The 26,537-nt window shown below is 40.6% G+C and overlaps 1 protein-coding gene across 5 annotated transcripts in view; it reads right to left on the bottom strand.

Annotated features, from left to right (window-relative positions):
* Nucleotides 1-26,537, bottom strand: part of PLD5 (phospholipase D family member 5) — a 262,504-nt gene that overhangs the window by 135,535 nt on the left and 100,432 nt on the right. For 4 of the 5 annotated variants that reach the window (XM_039531261.1, XM_039531269.1, XM_039531260.1 and 1 more), the window contains one exon: nucleotides 26,092-26,228. In XM_039531261.1, coding sequence (XP_039387195.1) covers nucleotides 26,092-26,144 — 53 coding nt within the window. In that variant the 5' untranslated portion in view covers nucleotides 26,145-26,228. Of the gene's footprint in view, nucleotides 1-26,084; nucleotides 26,229-26,537 lie in introns of those variants that run through there. The other variant, XM_039531265.1, reaches the window with a different exon arrangement.

Here is a 26,537-nt window from a genome sequence, read left to right as displayed (position 1 = left end):
ACAGCCAGTTTTAGAGCAGAACCCCATACTCCTGCTTTTTTTTTTTAAAGTATTTTTAGCAATTGGTAATGAAAATATCAGTGTCTTCTACTATGACTATGTAATCGAGGAACTGTCCACACTGAAACAGAGGGTAGTCTACACTGCAGTTAGACACCTGTGGCTGGCCCCTGCCAGCTGACTTGGGCTCATGGGGCTCTGGCTAAGAGACTGTTTAACTACGGTGTAGATGTTTGGGCTCAGGCTGCAGCCCAAACTCTGGGATCCTCCCACCTTGCAGAGTCCTAGAGCCTGGGCTGCAGACCAAGCCCGAACGTTTACACCACAATTAAAGAGCCTTGTGGCCTGAGCCCCGCAAGTCTGAGTTTTTAATTGCAGTGTAAACACCCGTAGGGTGTAAATCTACAACACACTAGCCTGCTGCACAGTAACTGGCTATGTGGGCCTTGCTACTGCACACTAAAAGGAACCCTAACCCTAGCTCCAAGTGCCCTAATCATAGGAACCCTAACTGTGACCTACTGTTGTTACAAACCGCAACAGGTCAAGGCACCCTATGTATTACCATGCCTGGCAACAGGGTCTACACAGTGACTTAGTGCGCAGCAGGCTACAGTGCTGTAGATTTACACCCCAGGTTGTTGTGCGCTGAGTTTCCATGTGAACAAGCCCTTAATTTTGCCTTTTTTGAATCCATAAGTGACTGATTCTTCCTTCCAAAAGTGAAAGGCTCAGAGATACAGAGAAGGAGAAAAATAATGGAAGAGACAGAGACTTAGAGGAGTAGGGGGTATAGAATGAGCAAAGAGATATAAGAAAGGAGGATGGGGAGTGCTCAGGGATCAAAGGCCTAAGGAAAAGTAAATAAGGAAAATAGAGCAACTGGGGAGGGGGAATAGAGAAAGGAGAGGTTCAGGAAGCTATGAGAGGACAGGAGGAAATTGATGGAAGGGTTGTCTGCTGACAGTGATTATTATTCATTTGTATTTGGTTGAAGGTAAGCTTGTTTCGAGTATTGGGTACTCAGTATTGCCAACCTCAAGAGATCAAAAAACATGAGTTGGACCCTCAAAGGTCATGAGACTGGCAGCCATTTTCCCTGTAGACGTGCCTTCAATCTCATTGAAAACTGTGGGAGGGGGCAACCAACTTTATTAAGGGCAGTCTCACTTCCACTTATAAAGTGTAGAGAAATGGCAGCTATTGTGCTGGCTTCAGCTCCATTGTCAGTAATACCCCATTTTGAATAAGGGAAAATTTGTGCCTTTGTGCATTTCATCACATTTTCATGAGACAAGTTAAAAAGCACCATGGGTCTCAGCTAGAACGGTGATAAAATTGCAAGATTTGGAAGTTATGGGTATGTGTTTCCTATTCTGATGTTTCATTTCAGGATTATGCCGACAAAGCTACCCATCTTCCAAACTGCTGAGAAAGATTTCAGGATCTGTATCACAGGTAGAACCATATGAAACTGCAGAAAAGTTTTCCACAAAATATTATCCAGTTATTTTGCTTCTTTGTTTCAGGCAATTTCTCACCACCCAGATTTTGCTACCCATGAGAGATTTTTCTTTTAAATTTCCAATATGAAAAATTTCAAGTTCAAACTTAATAGACATATTACAATTCAAATACTGTATGCCCACTGTTGCTTGGAAATGGGATCATTTTCATTGGAAGTTGACATATTTAACAAAACTCGGTGAATTTTGTTATGAAATTTTGTGACTGAATGCCAAAGTGACTCCTTGAAATCTGAGTTATCATTCATTGTGAATATTTCTCACACCAAACCTTTCTTGTTTGGGCAACAAACAATGATTCAATGAACACAGACATTTTATTGCTGTTGAGCTACTCTTGCTGCCCAGCTAGTCACTAACCCCAATCCCGGTCATTTGTAGGACAATCACATTGCACAATTCAAATGAGGCAGATTTGAAAAAAATATATATGTGATATCTTAAATGTTTTGTTCAATACCCCCTTTTTAAGAGGGCTATACTTTGAAAAACTACCTTCAGATTAGTTTAAAATGAGGGAGTCTTTGTAGGTGTGATTCTATCTATGCTATAACATGGTACTTCATTAGTGATCTCTGAAGATTATACAGATCTGGGTGTATAAACTTTTAATGCTGATTCTCCTCTGTGCTTCAGTTCAACGGTAAACTTCTGAACAGTATTATTATATATTTATAATATAGTAGGGCCCAGTACCCAGTTAGGGACACCACTGTGCTAAGCCCTGTGCAAACATGAGAATCCCTGCCCCCCAAAGCTTGCAGTCTAAGGGTAGGTCCATACTACGTGCCGGGTCGACGCGGAGAGTTCGACTTCTTGGAGTTCGAACTATCGCGTCTAATCTCCGAACGTGCTCCCGTCGACTCTGGAACTCCACCACCGCGAACGGCGGTGGCGGAGTCGACGGGGGAGCCGCGGACTTCGATCCTGCGGCATCTGGACAGGCAGGAAATTCGAACTAAGGTAGTTTGACTTCAGCTACGCTATTCGCGTAGCTGAAGTCGCGTACCTTAGTTCGACCCCCCACCCCCGTAGTGTAGACCAGGCCTAAGACAGAAAAGATATAACAGGTGAATTAAATAACCAAGCAGCTTGGGGTGTGGCGTGGAGATAGAGTAACAAAAATAATAGGATGTGCCCAACTTTTAGGCTAGTCAGAGCAGCAACCACAGCTCATTGCCTACCTAGCCATTATCAGGTTCCATTTACTGTATGCATTATAGAAAAGGTATGTTTTGAGAAGTGACTCTCAGGAGGAGATGGTGGCTTTACCGGATAGAATATAAAGGCTTTATTAAATTTAAAAGGTCCACGGTTGATGTAAACAACAATTACTGCTCATGATTTTTCTTAGTAATTATGAGTTCCAATTCAGGTCAGGTACAATTCTGTTCAGATCTTACAACAGATCTTACAGATCTGATCTAATCAGATCTTACAACACTATTGTGTTAGTTTCATACAACCCCCAAATGGGGTGGATATTGCTTGCCTGAAACAATTTTACTTTGTGCTCCTTAAACAGAAAGGGGCATATAGTCATAATTTCTTACATTTTGTGAAAGAAAGTGTTGAGAGTTGCATTTTAACTTGCAGCAGAAATACAATCCACCTTCATGAATAGCAGTAAAGGGCTTTGATTTGTCTCTTCCTGCCTCTGACATAGAGATTCAGTATTTTTGTTACAAGTACATTAAACTCCATTACATTCAAACAACTCCAAAGCTAAGCATAATGCTGACCAACAATGAATGTGATCTTATTATTTAGCAGACCATGCACAGATATTCTAGAACTCAGTGAACAATGGGACAACACCCCCACCGTGCAATTATAATGGAACAAAAAACTATGGACAAGGGGACTTGAAAAGTTTTGTTACCTCTGTTTATCCTATAACAGAGATAATGACAGAGACACGGCATTTCCCGGGGATTAATGAATCTTAACCAACCAGAGTTAATTAGCCTGAGGCATAGCTAAAGGCATCATCTTTTCCTAACCCATAATTAATGCCCAGAAAGTGCTCTGTGCTACAATTATTACTTAACACTCATGTTTGTCTCATCTGGATGGCATCAGAGGAGAGCAAGTTAGATATTAAGACAAGCTGAAATAAATCAAACAATTATCTGTCTTCATTACCAGAGTATTAGCCAATTAGTTCAATGGACTTCTTCTTATTTAAAGACCAATAAAGTTACACACACCATCACCACTGTGGATTTCCTGGAGTCAAGGAATTAATAGTGAAATAAATGTTTAAACAAAAAGTAGAGTGCATAAAATGGTCAGTTATTCCCAGACAAAAATAAAACAAGCCCTCTCCCTTTGTTTTTAGCTTGTGAAGACATCTAATAGGCTTTGGATCAGGCCCATAATGTCCATAGAAAGTCTTCCATTGTCTTCAGTGGGCTTTTGAATCAGACCCTAAGTCAGACACTTCAATGTTATTTTTAAATAAATTTCCAAAGTTTGGAAACTTTGAGTTTAAAGATCTGCAGACATTATTGTTCCTATTTACAGATGAGAAGTTGAGACTAAAACAAGACTGCAAAAAGTATAGAATTTCACAGTAAAGGTTCCACAAACAACTTTAACTTCAACAATTTCCACCCCACCATCAACCTCAGCCTGGACCAGCCCGCACAAGAGATCAATTTCCTGGACACTACCGTGCAAATAAGGGATGGACACATAAACACCACCCTATACCAGAAACCTACTGACTGCTATTCCTACCTACATGCATCTAGCTTTCATCCAGAACACACCACACGATCCATCATCTACAGCCAAGGCCTAAGATACAACCGCATTTGCTCCAACCCCTTAGACAGGGACAGACACCTTCAGGATCTCTTTCAAGCATTCTTAAAACTACAATACCCACCTGGACATAAACGAAAAAACAGACACTGTGCTATTTCAAACTACAGAACTGAGAGATAAATAGAAAATCAGTCTGACTATTTAATCATGTATTATTTTCTGATCAAAGTTGGCTGGCTATACAAAACCAGAGCAGTGTGCTAATTTTATATTCCCTTTGAAATAAAATCCTCACATCATTTCACTTTTTACATCCACCTTTTAAATAAAAATAAAACACAAGAACTTCACCAAGCCAGTATTCCACTGGCAAAGCGAAAGGCAATAAGATATCTTAGAATCCTAGAAACGTAGGGCTGAAAGGGACCTACTGTGCTGAGGCAGAACCAGGTAAATCTAGATCATTCCTGACACTGACAGGTGTTTATCTAACCAGTTCTTAAAAACTTCCAGGGATGAGGATTCTACAACCTCCCTTGAATACCTATTCCAGAATTTAACTATCTTTGTAGTTAGAAAGTTTTTCTTAACATCTAACATACCGGTAAATCTCCATTGCTACAGATTAAGCCAATTATTTGTGTCCTACCGTCAGTGGCCAGAGAAACATAGAAGTGTAGGACTGGAAGGGACTTCAATAGGTCATCTAGTCCAGTGCCCTGCACTCATGGAAGGATTAAGCCATAACTAGATTATTCCTGACAGGAGTTTGTCTAACTTGTTCTTAAAAACCTCCAATGACAGAGTCCACAACCTCCATCTGCTGAAATTTGTTCCAGTGTTTAACTACCCAGAAAGTTAGGAAGTGTTTTTCTAATGTCCAACCTAAACTTCCCTTGCTGCAATTTAAGCCCATCACTTCTTTTCCTATCCTCAAAGGTTAACGAGAACAATTGTTCACCCTCCTCCTCATAACCTTTTATATACTTGAATATTGTTATGTCCTTGCCCCTGCCAGTCTTCTCTACTCCAAACTAAGCAAACACAATTTTTTCAATCTTTCTTCACTGGTCATGTTTTCTAGATCTTTAATCATTTTTGTTGCTCTCTTCTGTACTCTTCCCAGTTTGTCTACATCTTAAAGTGTGGTGCCCAAAACTGGACACAATACTCCAGCTGTGGCATCACCAGTTTCAAGTAGAGCAGGACAATTACCTCTCTGTGTCTTACCTATGACACGCCTACTAATACACCACAGAATGACATCTGCCCTTTTCACAACAGCAGCACATAGTTGCTTCATATTCAATTTGTGATCCACTACAACTTCCAGATCCTTTTCAGTAGTACTACCACCTACATAGTTATTCTCCATTTTGCATTTGATTTTTTTTCTTTCAGAGTGTAGTACAGACTTTTGATTTCAGACCAGTTTTCCAATTTATCAAGGTTGTTTTGAATTCTAATCCTGTCCTCCAGAGTGCTAGCAACCCCTCCAAGTGTGGTGTTATCTAGGTTACACCTTACTGATGCTCTGGAAAGAATCAATGGGTGTCACCAATTAACATGCCCTGCTGAGTGGGGCTTACATGGTATTCAGTTAGTTTCCAGTCTTAGGGATTTTTTTTTACTAAGACTGTGGTATCTAAGCTGTAGCAGGGATCACTCCTACTGCTTTCTTGAGCACTGGGGAGTCTTTGTTCATCAGCAGAGCAGAGGGAAGCATTTAAGCCCTATATTATCCGGGAAAGGTATAGAAAATGAGTATTCTGCACTAAAGTTATGAAGCATTGATAAACAGAGAATCAAAATACCAGTGATCTTACAGAAGGCAGAAATGCTCAAAACTCTGCATTCCAGCTGTAAGAGCTCACCAAAACTCTCATGCAGCAAGGAAATATTTAAAAAAAACCATTTCTTTGCTTCTTGCCCTTCAGGCAGAAGGAAATTTGCATTTTTACAGAATTTCTGCCTGTCAGCACTAAAATATTTGAATGGGCTTTTCAGCTGGGCAAGGAGGATTTAGAGATGGTCAATGGACTCATTACAGTAGGTTGCTGAGGGGGTGGGGCGGGAAATGAATAAAGGTCGATGAGTCAAGAGAAGCCATGACTAGACTTTGCACTCCAGGGAATATTCTATGGATCAATTTCATCTTTATTAAAAGACACCAGCACATGTGATTTCATGACCAATAGGCTCTGTGCAGCAAGGAACATTAAAATCCCTATCATTGCTTGATCTTAATAATGGGAAGTAACTTTTTCAGAAGTGTATAAAAGAGAAAGCATTACCGATTTCAATGTTATCTCTCATATTCTAAATATAGATGCAAATTCTTTTTAAAATGTAGAAATACTGGATCCAATAAACTCCATGAACTCCACTGGTGGAAGTTGGCAGAACCCTGGCATTAGCAGGAAGTCTACTTTGGAGGAGGCTGCAAAAATGCAAGCTGCCTGCAACTGCTATTCCATCAGGGGACAGGAGATAGTTGCACAACCTACGAAGTAAGCAGGGCTAGCCACCCAGGGATGAAGAGATGTCAGGCAGCCTGGGAAATGTCCTGCACATCTCCCAAAAAGAGTGTCTCACGGGGCTCCTATGGGGCCCCAGCCAGACTGTAAAGCCACCATTCCCCAGTAGAGTTCTCACTGACTATTCTTCCCCGAAGGAATGAGTCTGTGCTTGAACATCCTGCCTCGAGTAAATTAAGCCCCAGGGTTAAAGCAAGAGGCAAGAAGAAGGAAACATGGATCCCACTCCTCTGCTTAGAGCAGAGGGACAGCTATCCCTCCTCACTTTGTCTCCATTAAACAATGTTTCCCCATATCTCACCCTGCTCCTGGGCTGGGGCAGGGTGAGCTGCACTTCCTGTTTCAACCTGCTTGAACCATTGATCAAATCCCCTAACTGCAGTCAAGCAAAGAACCATTATTAGAAATTTAACAGCATAAGTTCTATGACCCCCAAGTTTATGTCAAAGATGACATCCTTTAGGCACAGTTATCTGAAAACCCATCATAAGATGCATTCTCCTCTCAGTAACACCTGTACACATACAGTGAAGTAAATGAGCCAAATTCTGCTTTCAGTTACACTGATGTAAATTGATTTCAATTGAATTATTACAGATTTGCATCACTGTAAACAGTGGCATTAGCATTACCTCTTGAGTGTAAGAGAAGATAATTTAGCCCGGCGGTTCTGAAAAAAATGCCATATTTTATACCTATAACAGAGCCATTGATTAAACATGACCCAGAAAAGTCCCCATGTGAAATCCTAAATGAAATACAAGTGTGCTGCTGCAGAGAACAAAGTCATAAACAGAAGAAAGGGAAGGTGTGTGTGTGGGGGGGGGGGGAGAGAGAGAGAGAGAGAGAACAAGGATAGAGAAGTATATCAAAGAAGGCGGAAAGAAAATACATGAAAAGGGAAAAGGGAAAAGAGAGCAATCAAAAGACTCCATCTTCTTGCAAAATCTCATTAGAGCATCCAGGCCAAGAGAGAATTAAGGCCAAAGAGCAGTAACATTGCCTCTAAAAACACCCAGGGAGGTGATTGCCTCATCCCACACATAATGTATTGTATAACTTGTTCAAGCCTGATCCTGCCTTTCTGAGAATTTTTGGGCTTATTGCCTTGCAAAAGGAAAACCTGCACAGAGTAAGAGCCAAATCTACTTCATGTACTGGTGGTGGGGTGGGGGGTTAGAGAGGGCTGTTTGACCATGCATCCCTGCTGCAATCCCCAGAATCAGATGCAGGGCTCTATGTAAATTTGAGCAGGGTTCAGGGTGTGGTTTTTTTGTCTGTTTGTTTTGCATTGGTGGTTACATTTGGGAGGGATGAGGCAGGGAGTTGTGTAAACTTTAGAAAAGAATGATTTCCAAAAAGCTAGGATGTCTGCCCGCAACATATAACAGCTAGAACAAAATCTCTCAGAAATCCCTCAAATTTACACAAAACCCCATGGTTACAGAGTTAGTTGTGCAGCTGTACTGAACCAGCATAAATACAGATACATCACATCTCCAGCTTTGGATGCCCATCAGAAATAACTAAACCCTACAATCTTTTCAGAGTTACTCCTTTCCAGGAGAAGGGCCCCCATCAGATAACTGTGACCTACATTTGTTATTCCTAGATGTATGAGTATGCATCTGTTTGTACTGGGAAAGCTAGAAAACAGGAGGTTGAAGTGGGTAAGGCTAAAACACTGGACAGGGACTCAATGCAGTCAGCAGATTCTGACCCTTGCTATGTAAGAGGAGCATTATACTTCTGTAATCCTCAGGCCATATCATGGGAGATGGGACCGGAATCAGTAAATAAATATTAGCTTTTTCCTGGCCCTTCTGTAATGAAGATGATACACATGGTTCCAGAAAAAACAAAACAAAACAAAAAACAAGAAAACCACCCTAATCTTTACCAAAAAGGAAGCGTCCTGAATCCCTGTGTCTGAAGGGTATTTGGTAGTGGGAAGAATGGTCCCACCCCATGAAGTTTAGAAACAATGATCTAATCATTCATCTTCTGGGGTTGCCATACTCCCTTGCAGTGATAAGTGCTCAGATATTACATTAAAAGGTGAGAAGGCTGGATTAGATTAGACACTGAGAAATCTACTTTTGAGTACATACTGGCAAAGTCCCAAAAGGCAATTTGGAGTGAAAACTCCATGGAACATATTTTTATGCTCAGTTCTCCAGATCATGCTATGAGATTTTAATAAACCAAGAAAGATGATGCAACAAAGATAAATGAGGCTTCAGCTGGAAAAGAAACAAAAATGGACAAATTCAGTTGATTAAACTTAATCTGTGAGGTATACCTGATACTCTGTTTATTAAATCAAATGTAAACAAAGTGCTAATGTAACATCCTCTGGGTCACTGACATAGTGTTTGGGCTTATTTGTTTCTGTCTGTCTATCTAGAGGTGTATAATACACCCAATCATGGTGATGTCTGGGCATTGTTTCAATCAGGATTTGCAAACAAACAAACAAACAAGTCCATGTCTACTGATCTTAGTTTTCTGTTTACAAATTCTATTTTTGAGCCAAATTAAAATATTAGTTTCAAAATTCACCAATTTATTTATCAATAATCTCAATTAATGGTGTGATTAATTGTGCTTGTAAACAATAATAGAATACAATTTATTTAAATATTTTGGAGGTTTTCTACATTTTCAAATATACTGATTTCAATTACAACACAAAATACTAAGTGTACAGTGCTCACTTTCTCTTTATGATTACAAATATTTGCACTGTAAAAAAACAAAATAAATAGTATTTTTCAGTTCACCTCATACAAGTATTGTAGTGTAATCTCTTTATCATGAAAGGCAACTTACAAATGTAGATTTTTTTTAACATAACTGCACTCAAAAACGAAACAATATAAAACTTTAGAGCCTACAAGCCCACTCAGTCCTACTTCTTGTTTAACCAATCACTAACAAGACAAACACATTTGTTTACATTTGCAGGAGATAATGCTGCCCGCTCCTTGTTTACAATGTCAGCTGAAAGTGAGAAGAGGCATTCTGATGGCACTGTTGTAGCCAGAATCACAAGATATTTACGTGCCAGATGTGCTAAAGACTCATATGTCCCTTCATGCTTCAACCACCATACCAGAAGACATGCGTCCATGCTGATGATATTGTTCGATAACAATACAAAGCAGTGCAGACTGACACATGTTCATTTTCATCATCTGAGTCAGATTCCACCAGCAGAAGGTTGATTTTCTTTTTAGGTGGTTCAGGTTCTGTAGTTTCCGCATCGGAGTGTTACTCTTTTAAGACTTCTAAAAGCATGCTCCACACCTCGTCCCTCTCAGATTTTGGAAGGCACTTCAGATTCTTAAACCTTGGGTCAAGTGTTGTAGCTATCTTTAGAAATCTCACACTGGTACCTTCTTTGCATTTGGTCAGATCTGCAGTTTAAGTGTTCTTAAAATGAACATGTGCTGAGTCATCATCTGAGACACTATAACATGGCTATATGGCAGAATGCGGGTAAAACAGAGGAGACGTACATTCTTCAACAAGGAGTTCAGTCACAAATTAAATTAACACATTTTTTTAATAGGCATCATCAGTATGGAAGCATGTCCTCTGTAATGATGGCAGAAGCATGAAGGTGCATATGAATGTTTAGCATATCTGGCACATAAATACTGTGCAATGCCAGCTACAAAAGTGCCATGTGAATGCTTGTATGAAGTGAATTGAAAAATACTATTTCTTTTGTTTATTTTTACAATGCAAATATTTGTAATAAATAATAATATAAAGTGAGCATTGTACACTTTGTATTCTGTGTTGTAATTGAAATCAATATATTTGAAAATGTAGAAAAAAACCAAAATATTTACTACATTTAAATTGGTGTTCTATTGTTTAACAGTGCAATTAAAACTGTGATTAATCAAGATAAGTTTTTTAGTTAATCATGTGAATTAACTGTGATTAATCGAGAGTCCTACTTAAAGTATTATTAGAATATTTTTCTAGGTACAGAAATATACAGCATTTTCCCATTGGAGAGTCAGCTATGGAAGTTAAATAGCAACTGGTATCTATTGACAATTGCTTCCTTTCTAATGGCGGCCCTGGAACATAAGGACACTTCAATCTCAGACAGTGCTACTTGAGTGTCAGTGGGGGTGAAAGTCAATGGTGTCTTTTTATTTTTTTTTTGACTATGCCATATCTTTTGTCTGGGCTTCTTCTGACAGCACTTGATGCCACTGTTTCAGTTTACTTGTTTTTAAAGTGTAAGTGTTCGATTCCTCCATTGAATGTATGAGGCATTTGAGGCTTGTTCCTGCAAGTTGCTGAGTACTTGTCAATGGAAAATCAGAGGGAGTTCAGCACTTCCCACTATACGGTGTTAGGCCCTGATGACTCCCAGGGTCTTCAGATCAGGCCTTCACCTCATGGAGGCAACATTATCTATTATTTATATGGGACTGATAGCCTAGAACTCATGAGTTACAACCTTGATTTGCCAGGGACTTGCTGGGATAGCTCAGTGGTTTGAGCATGGGTCCACTAAACCAACGCTTGTGAGCTCAATCCTTGAGAGGGGCCACTTAGGGATCTGGGGCAAAATCAATACTTGGTCCTGCTAGTGAAGGCAGGGGGCTGGACTCAGTAACCCTTCAGGGTCCCTTCCAGCTCTATGAGATAGGTGTACCTCCATATATTATTAACCAAGTTGTGTGTGCCCAGCACCGCTGAAAATCAATCCTTTGGGTACCCACTCTCTTTCCCCATCTATAAAACTGACCTAGTAATCCTAACATACCAACCTCATCAGGGATTTGAGAAGATTCATCAGTGTTCATAAAGCTCCATGTAAGTGGTATTATTACATAAATAGGAAAACTGATACTTCATTTGTTGTTTTCATTTTATTTCTACATTGCATTGGTGCTCATATAAGCCCACGAAGAACTTTTTTAGCGAGGACTAAATGTTGCTGGGAAATACAGTATCTGAAGACAGTGAGAGGAAAATTAGTTGATTTTTAAAACAAAACTGGGAAATAGTAATGTATTTTTCTGTCATCTCATATGGGCTATTTTATATGTTTATGATCTTTTGCCATTGCATGTTATGTGAAAAAAAATTATTACCTGAATATATGTAATAAATAAAGTTAATATTAATGGAATAAATGGTCAGAGAGCAGTACAATGAGAAATGTGTCTATTGTTGCTATCATGCTGTAGTAAGATGAGGCCCTGAAACATAAAATCTTGTATCAGAGGCCCAGTATGAGGCTTGAGGCCTGAACTAGAGCAATAGTCAAGACATTGTTAAGCAAAGCTCGGCTGTGAGCCAGAGGCAGGTCCCACTCACAGAAGTTGGCAAGAAGAGGGCTGCTAGAAGCATGTATTAAATATATAAGCACTAACAAGCTGAACATGTGCCAGAGTGGCACCAGAACAGCTGGGTACGAACACATCCCACACAGACAACAAGGAACAGGCAGACCCAGCCTAAAGACAGTAGAAATGGATAGACAATGATGAATAGACAATATGATGGACAGACAGTATGATGGATAGAGACTACCATAGATAGATTTGTTCGAACCAACCTGTGAGAAAGCAACCAACCAACCCATGAGAAAGGCAACCCCCTAATAGAGGGGCTGTACCTCAGTACGTTTAATGATGCGTAACCTGTTTGTACCTGTGTATAAGAATGCATACCTGAGTGGACATCTTTGTCCGGCCTAGGGGGCAGTGGAAAGTCCCGCCACTGATCGAGCTGTGTCCATTGTCAGAGAGCACATATATACTAGCAGACCCATCGATATCTAATCCGGTGAGCTAGAGACTGTGTTCCTTTTCGACAATAAACCTGGCCAGATGCCTTCGTACCTTACTAGAGTCTGTGGTCATTGGGGGTTCTCTCAGGGTCTCCTGTGCCAGCGATCTGCCCAACCGGGGCAGCACACAGAGGGAACACACACACACAGCCGACTGATTGAACAGAGCAGAGCACCACACTGGTAGCATCTAACAACACATGCCATCAGCCTATGTTCTCATTTTTCTTTCAACTTATTAATGCATCTTTTCTTGATCTATGTATCTTTTAACCATTTACTTTTGTTTCTTGATGCAGTTTGTGTAGGAGCTCTGATACATGGCTGTATTTCCTATCAGTCATTGTCAAGAAGAAGAAAAATAATATTTTTTGTTCTTGAAATTAGCACATTTTTGTATTATTATTACTATTAACTAAAAGAGAGACTTTCAATAAGAAACCTTCCAGCCCCAATCCCACACAGAACAGAATCAAAGGGGCCACTATATGCTGCTAACATTTATACAATCCAGCAATCCCTTAAATGTAATGCCCTTCATGGAGAGACCAAACAAGATACTTTGTAAAACAATCAAGGAAAATTCAAAGGTAAAAAGCTCTGACAGCAGCTCTTTGCAAGCTGCATTGCTGATTCAGCAGACATACTGTAGCTAAAGATGGTAATAAAAATCCACAAATGAAAGGAATAATGTACTCTCAAAGTATCTATTCCCAAAAGATATAGGCCATACTCAAATTACGGAAACACAGTGTTATGAAAATTCTCCAATATGCCCTAAGAGTGCGAACATAGATGTCATAAGAGTGCTGATACCTACAGGAATTAATATCTGTAATGATGCTCTTAATAAAATTAGGGATTAATTAAGGCAAGTCTATGTTGATTTAGATGCCATTAAGAATTGAGAGGTAGAGGAGAGAATCAGTGGGTCAAACTCTGGCCAATGCAGGGAGAGTGATATGATCACCCCTAAAGGGCTGCACATAATCTATATGCTGCAAAGACATAATTAATATTCCTATTATTGGCCCATATTTTAGCCCTATGCAATTGGGCAGTAATACTCTTTCAGAGTCTATTAAATAGTGTTAACTGAGATACTAATAACTGCTCTATATAATGAAACCTGTAAAATATCTTTTAACAGGGAACCTCCTGACTTTAGAGATAGAGCCAAAAACATCCTCAAATGTACCGAAAACAGTTCTACTCTGACTTTATTAGGCATTCACCTCTGTTATGGAACTCAGTTTTCTACCTACCTTAGGAATCTGTATGGCCCACATCAGTGCAATTTCTACTCATATGACCCCCATTAAACAGTACTTATTTCCCTATCATCCCCATTTTACGGATGAAAAAATGAGGTACAAGGAAACTAAAGACAGAAGAGACCATTGTGATCATCTAGCGTGACTCCTTTCTATCACACACCATAGAACTTCTCTGAATTAATTCCTGTTCGAACTAGACTATATCTTCTAGAAAAAATCCAATTGTGATTGAAAGATTTCCAGTGATGGAGAATTGACCACAACTCCTGGTAAATTGTTCCACTGGTTAATTACCCTCACTGTTAAAAACGTGTGCCTTATTTCTAGTCTGAATTTGTCTCGCTTCCACCTCCAGCCATGGGATCATCATATAGCTTTGTCTGCTAGATTGAAGAGCCCATTAGAAAGTTCTCATTTCCCATGAAGGTACTTATAGATTGTGATCAAGTCACCCCTTAACCTTCTCTTTATTAAGCTAACCAGATAGACTCAAATTGCTCAGTCACTACAAGGCATGTTTTTCCAATCCTTTAGTCATTCTTGTGGCTCTTCTCCAAACCCTCTCCAGTTTATCAACATCTTTCTTGTTGACACCAGAACTGGATACATTATTTCAGGGTCACGCAGGGAGTTTGTGGCCAAGCAGGGACTTGAATCTGGGTCTCCCAAGTCTCCAGCTAGTACCCTAAATGTTAGCGATTCGTCTTCACTACGTTTTGTCATTCTTTTTAGTGATTACATAAAAGGCAGAGTTCACTGTATATATAAACAGCACTGATTTGTGTACAATGAGTCTTCAAAAATCTTAAAATTGTTCATATTTATAGATAATACATTCTGATTATAATAAATTATAATAAATAACTTTACATTTAAACTTTGGGCAAGTATTTGTGCACATTTTGTATCTAAGCTATTCGCTTTCTCATATTTTTCTCCAGTACTCAAACAGTAAAAACAAACCTATCATTTTAGACATTGACTCAAGTCAAACAACAAGAGGAGATACCCACCAAGTGACAAAGAATATAGTAAAGCAATTCTAAACAGTGAGTATAAAGAATGTTGCTGAGTGATCAGTCAAGATAGATGACCCACATGATAGAGGAGTTTAGCTACATTCCAGCCAGAGTCTACTCAAACTGACAACAGACCTCCACGTATCATCTGTACTCCTATATGAATGCAATGTATTCATCCTGAGAGTTGCAAGGGTTAAAGAGATCTTGCTCTTTTCCCTAGAAGTCCAAGCTAGTGCCATTTAACATCCATCACCCAGCCAGCCTCAGAGGCAAGGTAAGTTCTCCCCTTCTTCTTGGAGGCCAGTCAAATCACCAATGGACCTGTGAAGAACCATGTCAGTACTATGTGAAGAAATGAAACCAACTTTTATACTAATCAGACATGATGTCGTCATAAAGATAAGATTTGCCACTCCAAGCATCTCAGGAAAGCACATGTCATAGACAGAGGAAAAAAAGAGGTGGTCATCAGATAGGAAATTCTAGCTAGCAAACACTAAGATATTTTTTAAGTCAGGATGACAGGAAGAGATTTCATTTGGGGGAAAAAATGACTCCAGATGAAATGGAAAACAACAACAGTTTTGGTAATGTAGTGGACCAAGACCTCTAAATGGTCTTTTTTCCCCACAGACGAGACAAGAAGGAATCAGTGGTGTCAGGGCATGGTTGAATGTAGCAACTAAATTTATCTTTAATTAACAAAAGTATTAGTTTAAAATGCTTTAAGGGGGTGGGGGCTAAGAGTTTTAGCCCGTTCAAGATGGCAGACCCAGATTATGCCTTTAAGGGACAGCCCCCTGGTGAGGGTAGTGCCCAAGCTGGACTAAATATTGCATCCTAGATATACAGGGCTGGAAGGAATCTTTAGAGATCATCGGATCAAGCCCCTGCACTGGCAGGACCAGGTAATCCTGGACCATTCCTGACAGGTGTTTGTCTAACCTGTTCTTAAAAACCTCCAGTGATGGGGATCCCACAACCTCCCTTGGAAGCCTTGTCCAGAGTTTATCCACCCTTACAATTAGAACGTTTTTCCTAACATCTCACCTGAATCTTTCTTTCTGTATATTATATCCATTAGCTCTTGTCCTGCCTTCAGTAGACAATTGAGAACAATTGATCACTATATCCTCTTTACAGGAGCCTTTCTCACATTTGAAGAAATATCAGGTCCTCCCTCAGTTTTTTTCCCCCCAAGGATAAACATATCCAGTTTATTTAGCCTTCCCTCATAGGTCAGGTTCTCTAAATCTTTTATCATTTTTGTTGCCCTCCTCTGGACTCTCTCCAATTTGTACACATCTTTCATAAAATGGATTCAGTACTCTGAGGCCTCACCAGTGAGGGGTAGAGTGGGACAATTATGTCCCATGTCTTACATACAACACTTCTGTTAATACAACCCAGAGTACTAGCCCTTTTTGCAGTTGTATCACATTGTTGCCTTGTTTAATTTGTGATCTGCTATAACCCCTACGTCATTTTCAGCAATATTACGCTGAGCCAGTTATTCCCCATTTTGTATTTGATTTTTCCTTCCTAAGTATTTTGTGCTTGTCTTTAATGCTTATGGCCCCGGCACCTGGAGTCAGGCAATTACATTAGATTCCACACTTTAATTTAAGGGGAGGCAAGAAATTTCCTAGAGCTCATAGCTGCAAAGAAAAGCTTGAAAATGTAACCCGGGTGTAACCGAAGCAGAAATATCTGCAGACAGCCTGACACAACACCTCTGAGAGGGGCTAACTGCGCCATGCATCTCAATGGAGTGTTAATGCCAAGACCCCCAGCAGAGGGATGTGTGCGTGGCAGGAAGATAAGGGTCCAATGGGTCCAGCTCATCCAACCAAGCAGATACATGTTCCAGGATTTATCCCATCACTCATAGAAGTCTCCCTGCCACCATTATTGCTCTCTAATGGAGAGAGGACTCTGCTGCTGCTCATGGGGTAGATGTGCCTTCTTCTCGCATTTTGCGGTGCTTGCCAAACCACCCGACAGCAGCTTCATCAGCAGATTGAAAGGCCCTAAGGCCACCATGAAGTCTGGTTAGTTGACATTCATCGACAACATGTGCCATTGACTGACAGATACCACACTGATAAAGTGGGCTATCACACAGACCCTTTGTGTAGAAGTTCAGAACCTGTTCGGCAAAGGTGATATGGCAGGTCAAATCCTGGTGGTTGAACCATCAGATCAGTCTCAAGGAAACCATTCCAAACATCTTTAGCCAGACATTCATCATGCCATAGAGTTCCTGCTGACAGATTGTGATCTGGCAGTTGAGACCACGATGGGTGCCTTGACGTAAGTCATGCTCTGGGGTTACTGAAAGTGTCCGTGTACAGTGGGAGACCTGGGTTGGCACATACCTTTTCCATCAGTCTGTCTGTAGACTCCCTGTGATGAATGTGTTGCTCAGAACTGGTAACCAATAGAACAGGAGTGGGGCAGAGGATGCCTGCGATGATGATCATGGTTGAGTTCAATTCAACATTAACCAATTTAGTGTGAGGTGAACAACACCACTCAGAATTCCACTGAGGAATAGCACAGGACCAGAGCTGATGTGCGAAGTGTCTGTGCACCCGTGCCCCTTGTCAAACCAGCTAATTTGCTGATTAGATTATTCCTAGTCCTGATTTTGGCAGCCGTCTTTTGGGGGGTAGATAAGGGGACTCCATGACACTGCTTCTACTCCTTTCGGAAGGCAGCCCCTTGGCACCGCCCTCAAAGTGGTGAGTGAGCCAGTCACAGGAGGCCCTGTGTCATCATGAGCCTAGGGCCTGGGATTGTCTTCATCCATCTCTGCTTAGTTTAGGAGCACACTGCTCAAGGGGGAATGCCAGGAAGCACTGTGGGATTAGACACAGCCTAGCCCTACATTTAACTCAGAGCTTATTATATGAGCAATAAACAAGGCTAAATCTAAACTATGACAAGTGCTTCTTTGATTCATTGCTCTGAGGGTGGAGAAGTGATTAAAAATAAATGGTGTCATTGGCACAGATGGTGCCTGGAATCATAGGCAAAGAATAAGCCTTGGTTGAACAATCAAAGAACCTAGGAGTAGAGCAAAAATTCAAAGATCCTAATGGAAATTTTAATTGCAACTAATGCCATTCCTTAGAGAACAATCCTTAAGATTTATCTAGGAAGTTTAATCTGGACAAGTGGGTCACCGGCCACAAAGCAGGATAAAAAGACCCTCATAAACTGAACACGTTGATCTACAAAGTGATAGGGACCTGCTTTCTCAAGGTGACAAGATTTCCCCTGACCAGAGTCCATAAACGCAGAGCAGGGAATGTGAAACAAATACTGTTGTAACCCTTCGGCCAGGTGGAGCCAGCTGTAACAAGGGCTGGGCTCAATATCCAGGGGTCCCTCTTACCAATACAACACAGAACTGGCTCGAGCCCCCACCCAGTAATCCAGGAAAATTAAACACCACCCCTGGGCACCTCTAAGGGGCAATACTTCCCCACTCGCACGCACTGAGTCTGTGCGTAGCAGACAAAAACTTAATAAAAAGGGGAAAGAAACCTGGCATTAATTTGGGAACACACCACAACCATGATTTGAACACATCTGACCATGAGCAAAACTTCCACCCTAGAGTACATTGGGCAGTATCCTTTGCCTCCGTTTCTCACCTTGCGATGTGAAAGTCCAACAAACAAATGTCCCTTTAACACACCACACTCCATTCACAGCTGCTGTCCTCGGTCAGCAAAGACTCAGAGCTCACAGGTGCATTCATGTGAGTTCACCTCCCATCCAGCAGGGCGGGGGGGAAGGAACATCGAAACATGCATCTATTGCAGCTACTGTAATTGGCTCATGGTTGCTGCCATTCACTCTGCATAGCTGCCTCCGCTGCACCGGCATTCACTCTGCTGCGGTCATTTGTCATGCCACTGTTCACTCCACCATCCCGTTGTCTGCTCCATCATCAATGGCCCTGCGCGATCACCTCCTGCTGCCATCTGCCTCTGCAAGTCAGTCTCTTGAAGTTCCACTCACCTCTCAGTGATTTCAGCAGCTAGTGGGGGAACCTCACTGCTAGTGCAGGCTGGGCCATCTCTTCCACAGAAACATTGTCCTGCAGCGGGTCTAAGGCTTAACACTTAGACTTGCTTATCAGTGATTTCAGCTCTGGTGATCACTTAACAAAACAAAAAAACTATCGAATGAGACTAATCGGCTCTGTCTTTAAATAGTGGAGAGGGGCAGGTCAAATGGTGCCTATGACTCTTAGGCAGAGCCCACACCACCAGACAGAGAAACACCTGTCCCCATCCTCTCTCTCTCTCCACTAGGGTCTAGCATCTGAACCCCCTGATTAGCATGCTCAGTTCAGTTGAGGATGACCCCCCTCAATCAGGACAGGCTAAGTATAGTTCTGTTGCCCTTTACTCACAGAAGGAGGAAAACAACATTTCATTACCGCTGTATTCAATACTAAAGTAACCCCAAATCAGCCAAAATTGATCACTTGGGCAACACAGCTCTGTTTGCTCACACCTAGGCAGAGTAGGGATAAATATAATCTGGTCCTGAAGCCTTTTCCCCTCAGCTTATCACTAGCTGTCAGGGGAGAGCTCATTCAAACCTAGCTTACACTGTTTTAAAAGAGTCCCAAGAAAACAGCACGGAAATTTCCCTTTTGTCCCCAGCCAAGTGGTGTGTGCTGGATAATAAGAAAAACCAACACTTTGGAAGGCATTAAACCAGCACTTCATCTTAATAAACTCAAAGGGAGACCACTGGGTTCAGCAAGGACTCTGAGGATGACAGTGATTCATGAATTCAGAGAAAACTAATTAAGGCCCAATCTTGCTCCCACAATTGAACAAATTATAGTCTTTTTATTGACATTAATGAGAGTTGGATCAGGCCTTGAGTCAGGCACCTTGATAAACTTTTTTACTTTTATTTTCTCCTTTTGCACAGGATTGGACTAGAAAAATGAAACCCCTATACCATGAGTTTTATTATATGGCTAGAGAAGACAGAGCAATGTACTCTCTAAAGTTACAGAATTATCGTTAATATCAATAGCCATTCTGTTTTCATACATCTTAAAAAGAAAAAAAATGCAGCTGCTTGCTGCTTGACTCCTGCAAGGTTCTAAACCACCTCCACTGAGGAGCTGAGCATCTTCAACTCCCTTTGAGTATAAGAAGGGCTCGGGATGCTGACCAGCTTGCAGGAGGCACCCAGCTCTTTGCAGTATCCAAGTCATAGGACTCTTTTTGTTACTGGGGCAAAAATAAAGATGATGACAAGCCATAAGGGTAATCTTAAAAACAAGGAGTTCTACAACTCATCCCCCAAAATGGGAGAAGGCATTTTTATGCTGATTGGCTTAGGTGTATGGTAAACAGAAATCTTGAATTGCTCTTTAACATGCATGTTTTCAAAATCATGAACACCCTGCTCTGTTTAGACAGTATTATTATGCCTGTCATATTTTGTATGTTAAACTTAAAACCAATAAATAAACCCCCCACAAAACTGATAGAACTCATGCAGTGCTAGAGAAAATCTCATTCCCCTCCCTGCATCATCACAATCTATCGGAGATAGAACAGTTTTAAGACAAAGCCATGCAAGCAAGCACTATATTGTGCTCGCTTAATGTCATAATACCTTGCTTTAGTTTATATTAGAGAGGACATATATAAGAGATTTTTTTGTTTTTATAAACAAGTCATGAACTTCTATTTATCTTCTCAGAATACAAGAACAAGAGAACAACTAATCACATTTAAAAACAATATATATTTTACTTTAGCTATGGAACTCACTATTCCAGGGTATAATTGAATCCTAGAACCTAGCAGCATCCCAACAAAGATTCAGTGCATCCGCAGGTACATTTCAAAGGATACAAACAATCTAAAGGATATATAAATACTCATGCAGTGATGGGCCCATCAATTTTTCAAAACCAGTGTGAGAAATGGCAGGAGGCTATCCCTTCCTTCCTAGACTATGTCTACCCTGCCCTGCAGTTTGCACTACAGGGCTGTGAATGGCAGTGTGCACCAGAGTGCTCAGTGTAACTCCCCCTTCTGGATGGTGTCCGTGTGAACTAAAAGGTTCCTAGTTTGCATTAATGTAGTAATCTTCTTCAAACACAGCACCATAGCAGAGAGGCAGTGGCAGCATGTGATATGGCTCAGGTTAGTTCCCTGAGTACAAACCACCCCAACCACTTAGGTACATGCTTGGGTGTCTAACCTGAGCCACTGCCCGTGCCACTGCAGCCATACTTCTATTTTTAGTACACTAGCTCAAGCAGAGCTAGCACGTGTCTGTGTAGTAGCCACTCTGGGCAGCCTCCTTCCATCTGCTGTGTAGACATATCCTAAAAAGCACTACCCCTGCGCACAAACACTGAGGCAAATTTCCTTCAAAACATATACACACCAACCCCCCATGCAAAGGCAGATTTCCCAAAATCACTTGCCTCCACTCATCACACACAGAGGCAAGCTCTCAAAACAAACAAACCAAAAAATCACCACTAAACCCCTCCACCATGCCCTTAGAAACACGGGCAAAGGCTCCACATAGCTTATTTTCCACTGTATTTCTCTTCCACACTGCTGTGCCTTCAGCTTACAAAGAGCTACTGAAGGGAGCAGTCAACCACCTAAGCCAACTGCTGCTGGAGAGATAAAGTTGCCCCATGCCCTGCAAAAGCCCCAGCAGCCTCTGTCACCAGTACAGAGGAGAAGATGAGTCATATTTAACAGATGATGCTGTAGGGACTGGATCGAAGTTTCTTGTGACACCTCAGTTTAGAGAGCTGAGACACAGAGACCATTTTTTGCTATTATGATTTGTCTTTGTCTTTCCCCTGGATAATTTTACTGTAGAATTACCAGCCAGTTTAAGTAAGGCAGTAATGTCTTGGCTAACATCACATCACAAACTAACTCAGATTTATTAATAATGGTTCTGACATTAAAGAGTACTATCTTCAAATTACAATAATCTAATTTTATAGATGCACTGCTTAATGGACCCACAGCAAGATAGGCAGAGTTCCCAGACTGCTAAGCATCTCCTCTTACCCAGCTTCATCTGCCAGTGCCTCTTGACAATATTCCTGTGTGTGTCTCTGGAGAAAAATTTGGAATAAAAAACAACACACAAACTACAACAACCTTCCAACCTGATGTGACTGATTTTGTTAATGGACTTCTATTTTTCCACTCTCAAAGTGCAAATTCATTTATTTCAATAAAACAATTATTTATTTCAATAAAAATGATTTAAAACTACATCTGTTTTGCTAAGCAAGGCATCCTGAAAGTTCATAAGGAAACAAATACATCTCATTGGGCCAAATCCTAGAGGTTCTGAAAGCTCACATCTTCCACTGAAGTCAACAGGAATTGCGGGTGCTCAGCACCTCTTTGGAACTGGTCCAACTGAATTGAAAATAATCATTTTAATTATAAATAGTACATCGGTACCAGTCTTTAGCCTGGTCTACACTGGGGGGGGTGTCGATCTAACGTACGCAACTTCAGCTACATGAATAGCGTAGCTGAAGTCGAAGTACCTTAGCTCGAATTACTTACCCGTCCTCACAGCGCGGGATCGACGTCCGTGGCTCCCCCGTCGACTCCGCTACCGCCACTCGCTCCGGTGGAGTTCCGGAGTCGACGGGAGCGCGTTCGGGGTTCGATATATCGCGTCTAGATGAGACGCGATATATCGAACTCCGAGAAATCGATTGCTACCCGCCGATCCGGCGGGTAGTGAAGACGTACCCTGAGAGTCAGTGGAAGAGACTGGAAAAGAACATCTTACATCTGGTTTAATACAGTTATACCCATCAACTGAGTTCAGCTGCAGCTCTTCTGTTAACTGTTTTGATCTAAACTTGGAAGCCAACAGTAGGGCATTTCTGATGAACCCAGAATCAGCTCATTTTATTGGTTTGCCAGAGCCTGAGTTTACCGATCCTCAGATCAGGGTGCTTGGCCTATCTGGTCATCAGGCCTTAGCCCGAATACAGCTTTCCATGCTCGTATCTATTGACTTCAGTGGGAGATACAGGCTCTCAGCATCTCCAGGATTTGGCCCAACAAGAAGTGCTTATTCGCTTACAGCATTCAGAAAGCTGCCCTAGGGAAAATGGATATACTTATTTGCATAATTAACAGTGCCTGAAAATGGCTATTTTGGAGTTGGTTAGAGATGATATTTTCAATTTTTCCTCTTTATGATGCTGGTTGGTAATTAATTTGGCAAGTGTCTCTTTTCTCTTAATTGTTATCAGGATGTTTGTATTTTTTAATTAACTGGTTTTTTTAAAGATGCAAATGCATCCAGAGGCTTGAAAAATGGGCCATTTTAGAAGTATGGAAATTAAGGAACAATTAAATGAACTTCAGTGTATTAAAAATTAAACATTTTTTTAAAATGTCACACATTAAACCTTTTCCAATTGCTAACAGCAGAATGGAGACTGGCTTGCAGCCTGTAACAATCTGACCCTATGTTGCTAGGATCACAAATGACCTCACTTTCTGCAAGATCCCGGTCACCAGTGGGTGACTCAGATAACGCAAATAATATTATGCTCATATATATTTCACATTTTGTTCAAAAATGCTTCTTTTATGACCTTTTAATACGATGAGCAAAATCTGTTCTGTATTCCTTTAAAAATACCAAATTAATAGCATACTGCATCACTCCTTTGATATATGTTTGTTACACAGACTCCCAACAAGAATGCAAACGGCAGTGACGACTGAGATGATTTGTGCAAGGTACCCAATGTTCTTGCACAATAAAAATGAAATGATCAACAGAAGATATGCCTGATATTGAAGGAAACATCCTATACAGAGAATTTATATTCACAAATAGCCATTTTATGTAGGTCACATAGAAATGCTTTTTGCAGAAGAGATCTGGAACTCACAGATTAGTCGTCTTATTTATAAATGGTACAAAACATTCTTAAATGGGACTGGTAGTAGTCTGATCCCTCTAAGTAGCTATAAAAAGGAGATGAACATCAAGAAAACTGGGCAAAAATCTTTGTTTTCACTTTGCTGGTTTTTTGGGGAATAAGTAGTTTGTTTGTTTGTTTTTAAGACCAGAATTCTCTCACGACAAATTATGCTAAAAATCTCAAAGTTGAAAATGACTTCCAAGAGTTTAAACAAAACTTTGAGATTTTCACCTGAGCAACAGTGGCATGTCCCCTACACAATCTCTAGGATGCTTGAGCTGTTTAAAAAAGACAAACTTGAGTCAAAGGACATACACAATCTTACACTGCACATTAATTCCATCTAGAAAAGGGAGCTTTGGATTTTTCACCAGTCTGCATCAGCACATCCCCTGCACATGTAAACTGCAGCTCCTGAATTTCAGCAAAAGTACTCAGACAGCTGAAAGATAAGAATTCTTGCCTTACTTTTTCAAAGCGCTTACCCAACATACTAATAATATGCCATGGAACAGCAATTGATCTTGTACCACATTAGTTAAGTCTACAATATGTAAATACATAAGGGAGCCTAATTTCATCACATCCAGGAGGATTGGATCACAATCCATGTTAGCAGGTGGTCAGCACTTTAGATACTGTAGTGACAGATGCTATTAGAAATACCTTGGGTAAATTATACAGACAGCATCAGTGCATTTTCTGAGCCAAATAATAGCAGTTAGATCATGCAGTGAAAGACAAAGTCTGATTTCAATTTCATCACTGTAAATGCAGAGAAATCCCATTGACTTTAAACATATTAGGAGTCAATGGGTTTAAACTGGATTTACACCAGCAAAGATTAGAATCTGGCCCTCTGACCAGAAAGGAAGAGAGGGTGGTATGTACCAATTAACACAGAATAGTACATAGATCAATATTATTCATAAAGAGAGATTAAGCACAAAGTATATTTTAGCCCCATTTGTTTGCAAATACAACTGTGAAAAAAAACAAAATCTAAATAATAATTCAGTTATTATTTATATCATGGCAGTGACCAGTCTGTGCTACGTATGTCCAGAGAGGCCTTGTCCCACAGATCTCACAACCCAAGACAGCAAAGAAAGGCAAATCTGGATATAAGGGGTAAAATATTCTCATGTTTTATTTGCCTATTTTTAAAATACATATTAATTATCCTCCCCTGGCTCTGTAGCTAGCCATTATCAGTTGGCTAATTTCTATAGGCATCATGTTAGAAGTGGGTCTTGGGGGAGGGGTTTTGATGAGGGGAAGGAAGTGTTCTTAAGAACCAAGAGGATGGTCCATGTGTAAGATAGGGTATGGAAGGAGGAGTGGAGACAGCTGTGGAAGAAGCAGATGATTATGGTTTGAAAATACTGGCATCAGTCACCAGGGAGAGGCACTGAGCAAGACAACCGAAGACAAAAGTGGATAAGTAGAGCGGGGACAGTTGTGAAGGGCCTTGATGGTGAGGACAAGAAGCATGAAATAGATGGGTTGGAGCCAATGGAGGGCTTCAGAGAGAGCTCCCTATCTAATCTAATCACCAGGGCTGAAAGGAATTTGCAACTGGGCTGCACTTCAACAGAAGTCTGAGTGAGATCTGAAAACATCACAGCCACCACCCCCTCAGCCACACTTGTTCTCATTATATGAGTCAGTTGTGCTTGGATTGTATCACAAAGAACCATCTCAATTGCCCTCCCCAAAATCCTATGCACAGTGGTGTGGGTGTAATGAACAGCAATCGGTTACACTGAAGGCAACAGTGCTGTAAAAATGTTGTCGGTCTTGCTCAAAATTGTCCAGAGGAGAGAGATATGAAGATCTAGCAGCTGTGTCCTATTCTGTGAACTTTCACAGGTATGGGCTCAGGTTGGCCAATGCACTGACTATTTCAGAACAACATTATGGCTCTCTCATTCATTCTGCCTGTGTATGAGGAGTAAGAGAAAGCTGCAGGATTCTTATTCTGCTTTATTTCATCAGAGTTAACAAACCAACCTTAATATCATAAAATAAAGAGCATAGCACACTGGGAATGTCTTTTTTATTAAGCATCATTATATAAACACATTGATGTCCTTGCCCGCCCCAAAAGATAAGTTTTGTTTGTTACCTCTTACCGACAGTTATTTTGACAATTCTTTTCTGAGAGTCCATCCTCATCTTCTCCCATTATATCCACTGCAGAAAATATCAGTGCAACCAGAATCGCAAAGCAGCACACCAGTGCAAAGATCACAATGCATTTTTGCTGGGACTGAAAGAGATTAAGAAGATTAAAAATATATACATATATATATATTTTAAAAGTTTCATGGAGTGGGCATCGTTTAGTCAATGAACAGAGATTCTAACACTTTTCAATAGGATCTAAAACCATTTTGAATATACTCCTGACATAACTGTCAACAAGAAACACATTTTGGGATGAAAATATTCTTTCAAAACCATCCTTTAGTATCATCTTCAAGTTTACATTAAAATGTAGAAGTTATTGTTAAATAATTCATGTCACAAACAACATTAGGATTATAAAACCCTTTTCATTTATACCATGATGAATGTA

This window comes from Mauremys reevesii, linkage group 3 (genome assembly GCF_016161935.1).
Source record: "Mauremys reevesii isolate NIE-2019 linkage group 3, ASM1616193v1, whole genome shotgun sequence".
Taxonomy (NCBI): domain Eukaryota; kingdom Metazoa; phylum Chordata; order Testudines; family Geoemydidae; genus Mauremys; species Mauremys reevesii.
This window is presented reverse-complemented; position numbering and strand designations above follow the sequence as displayed.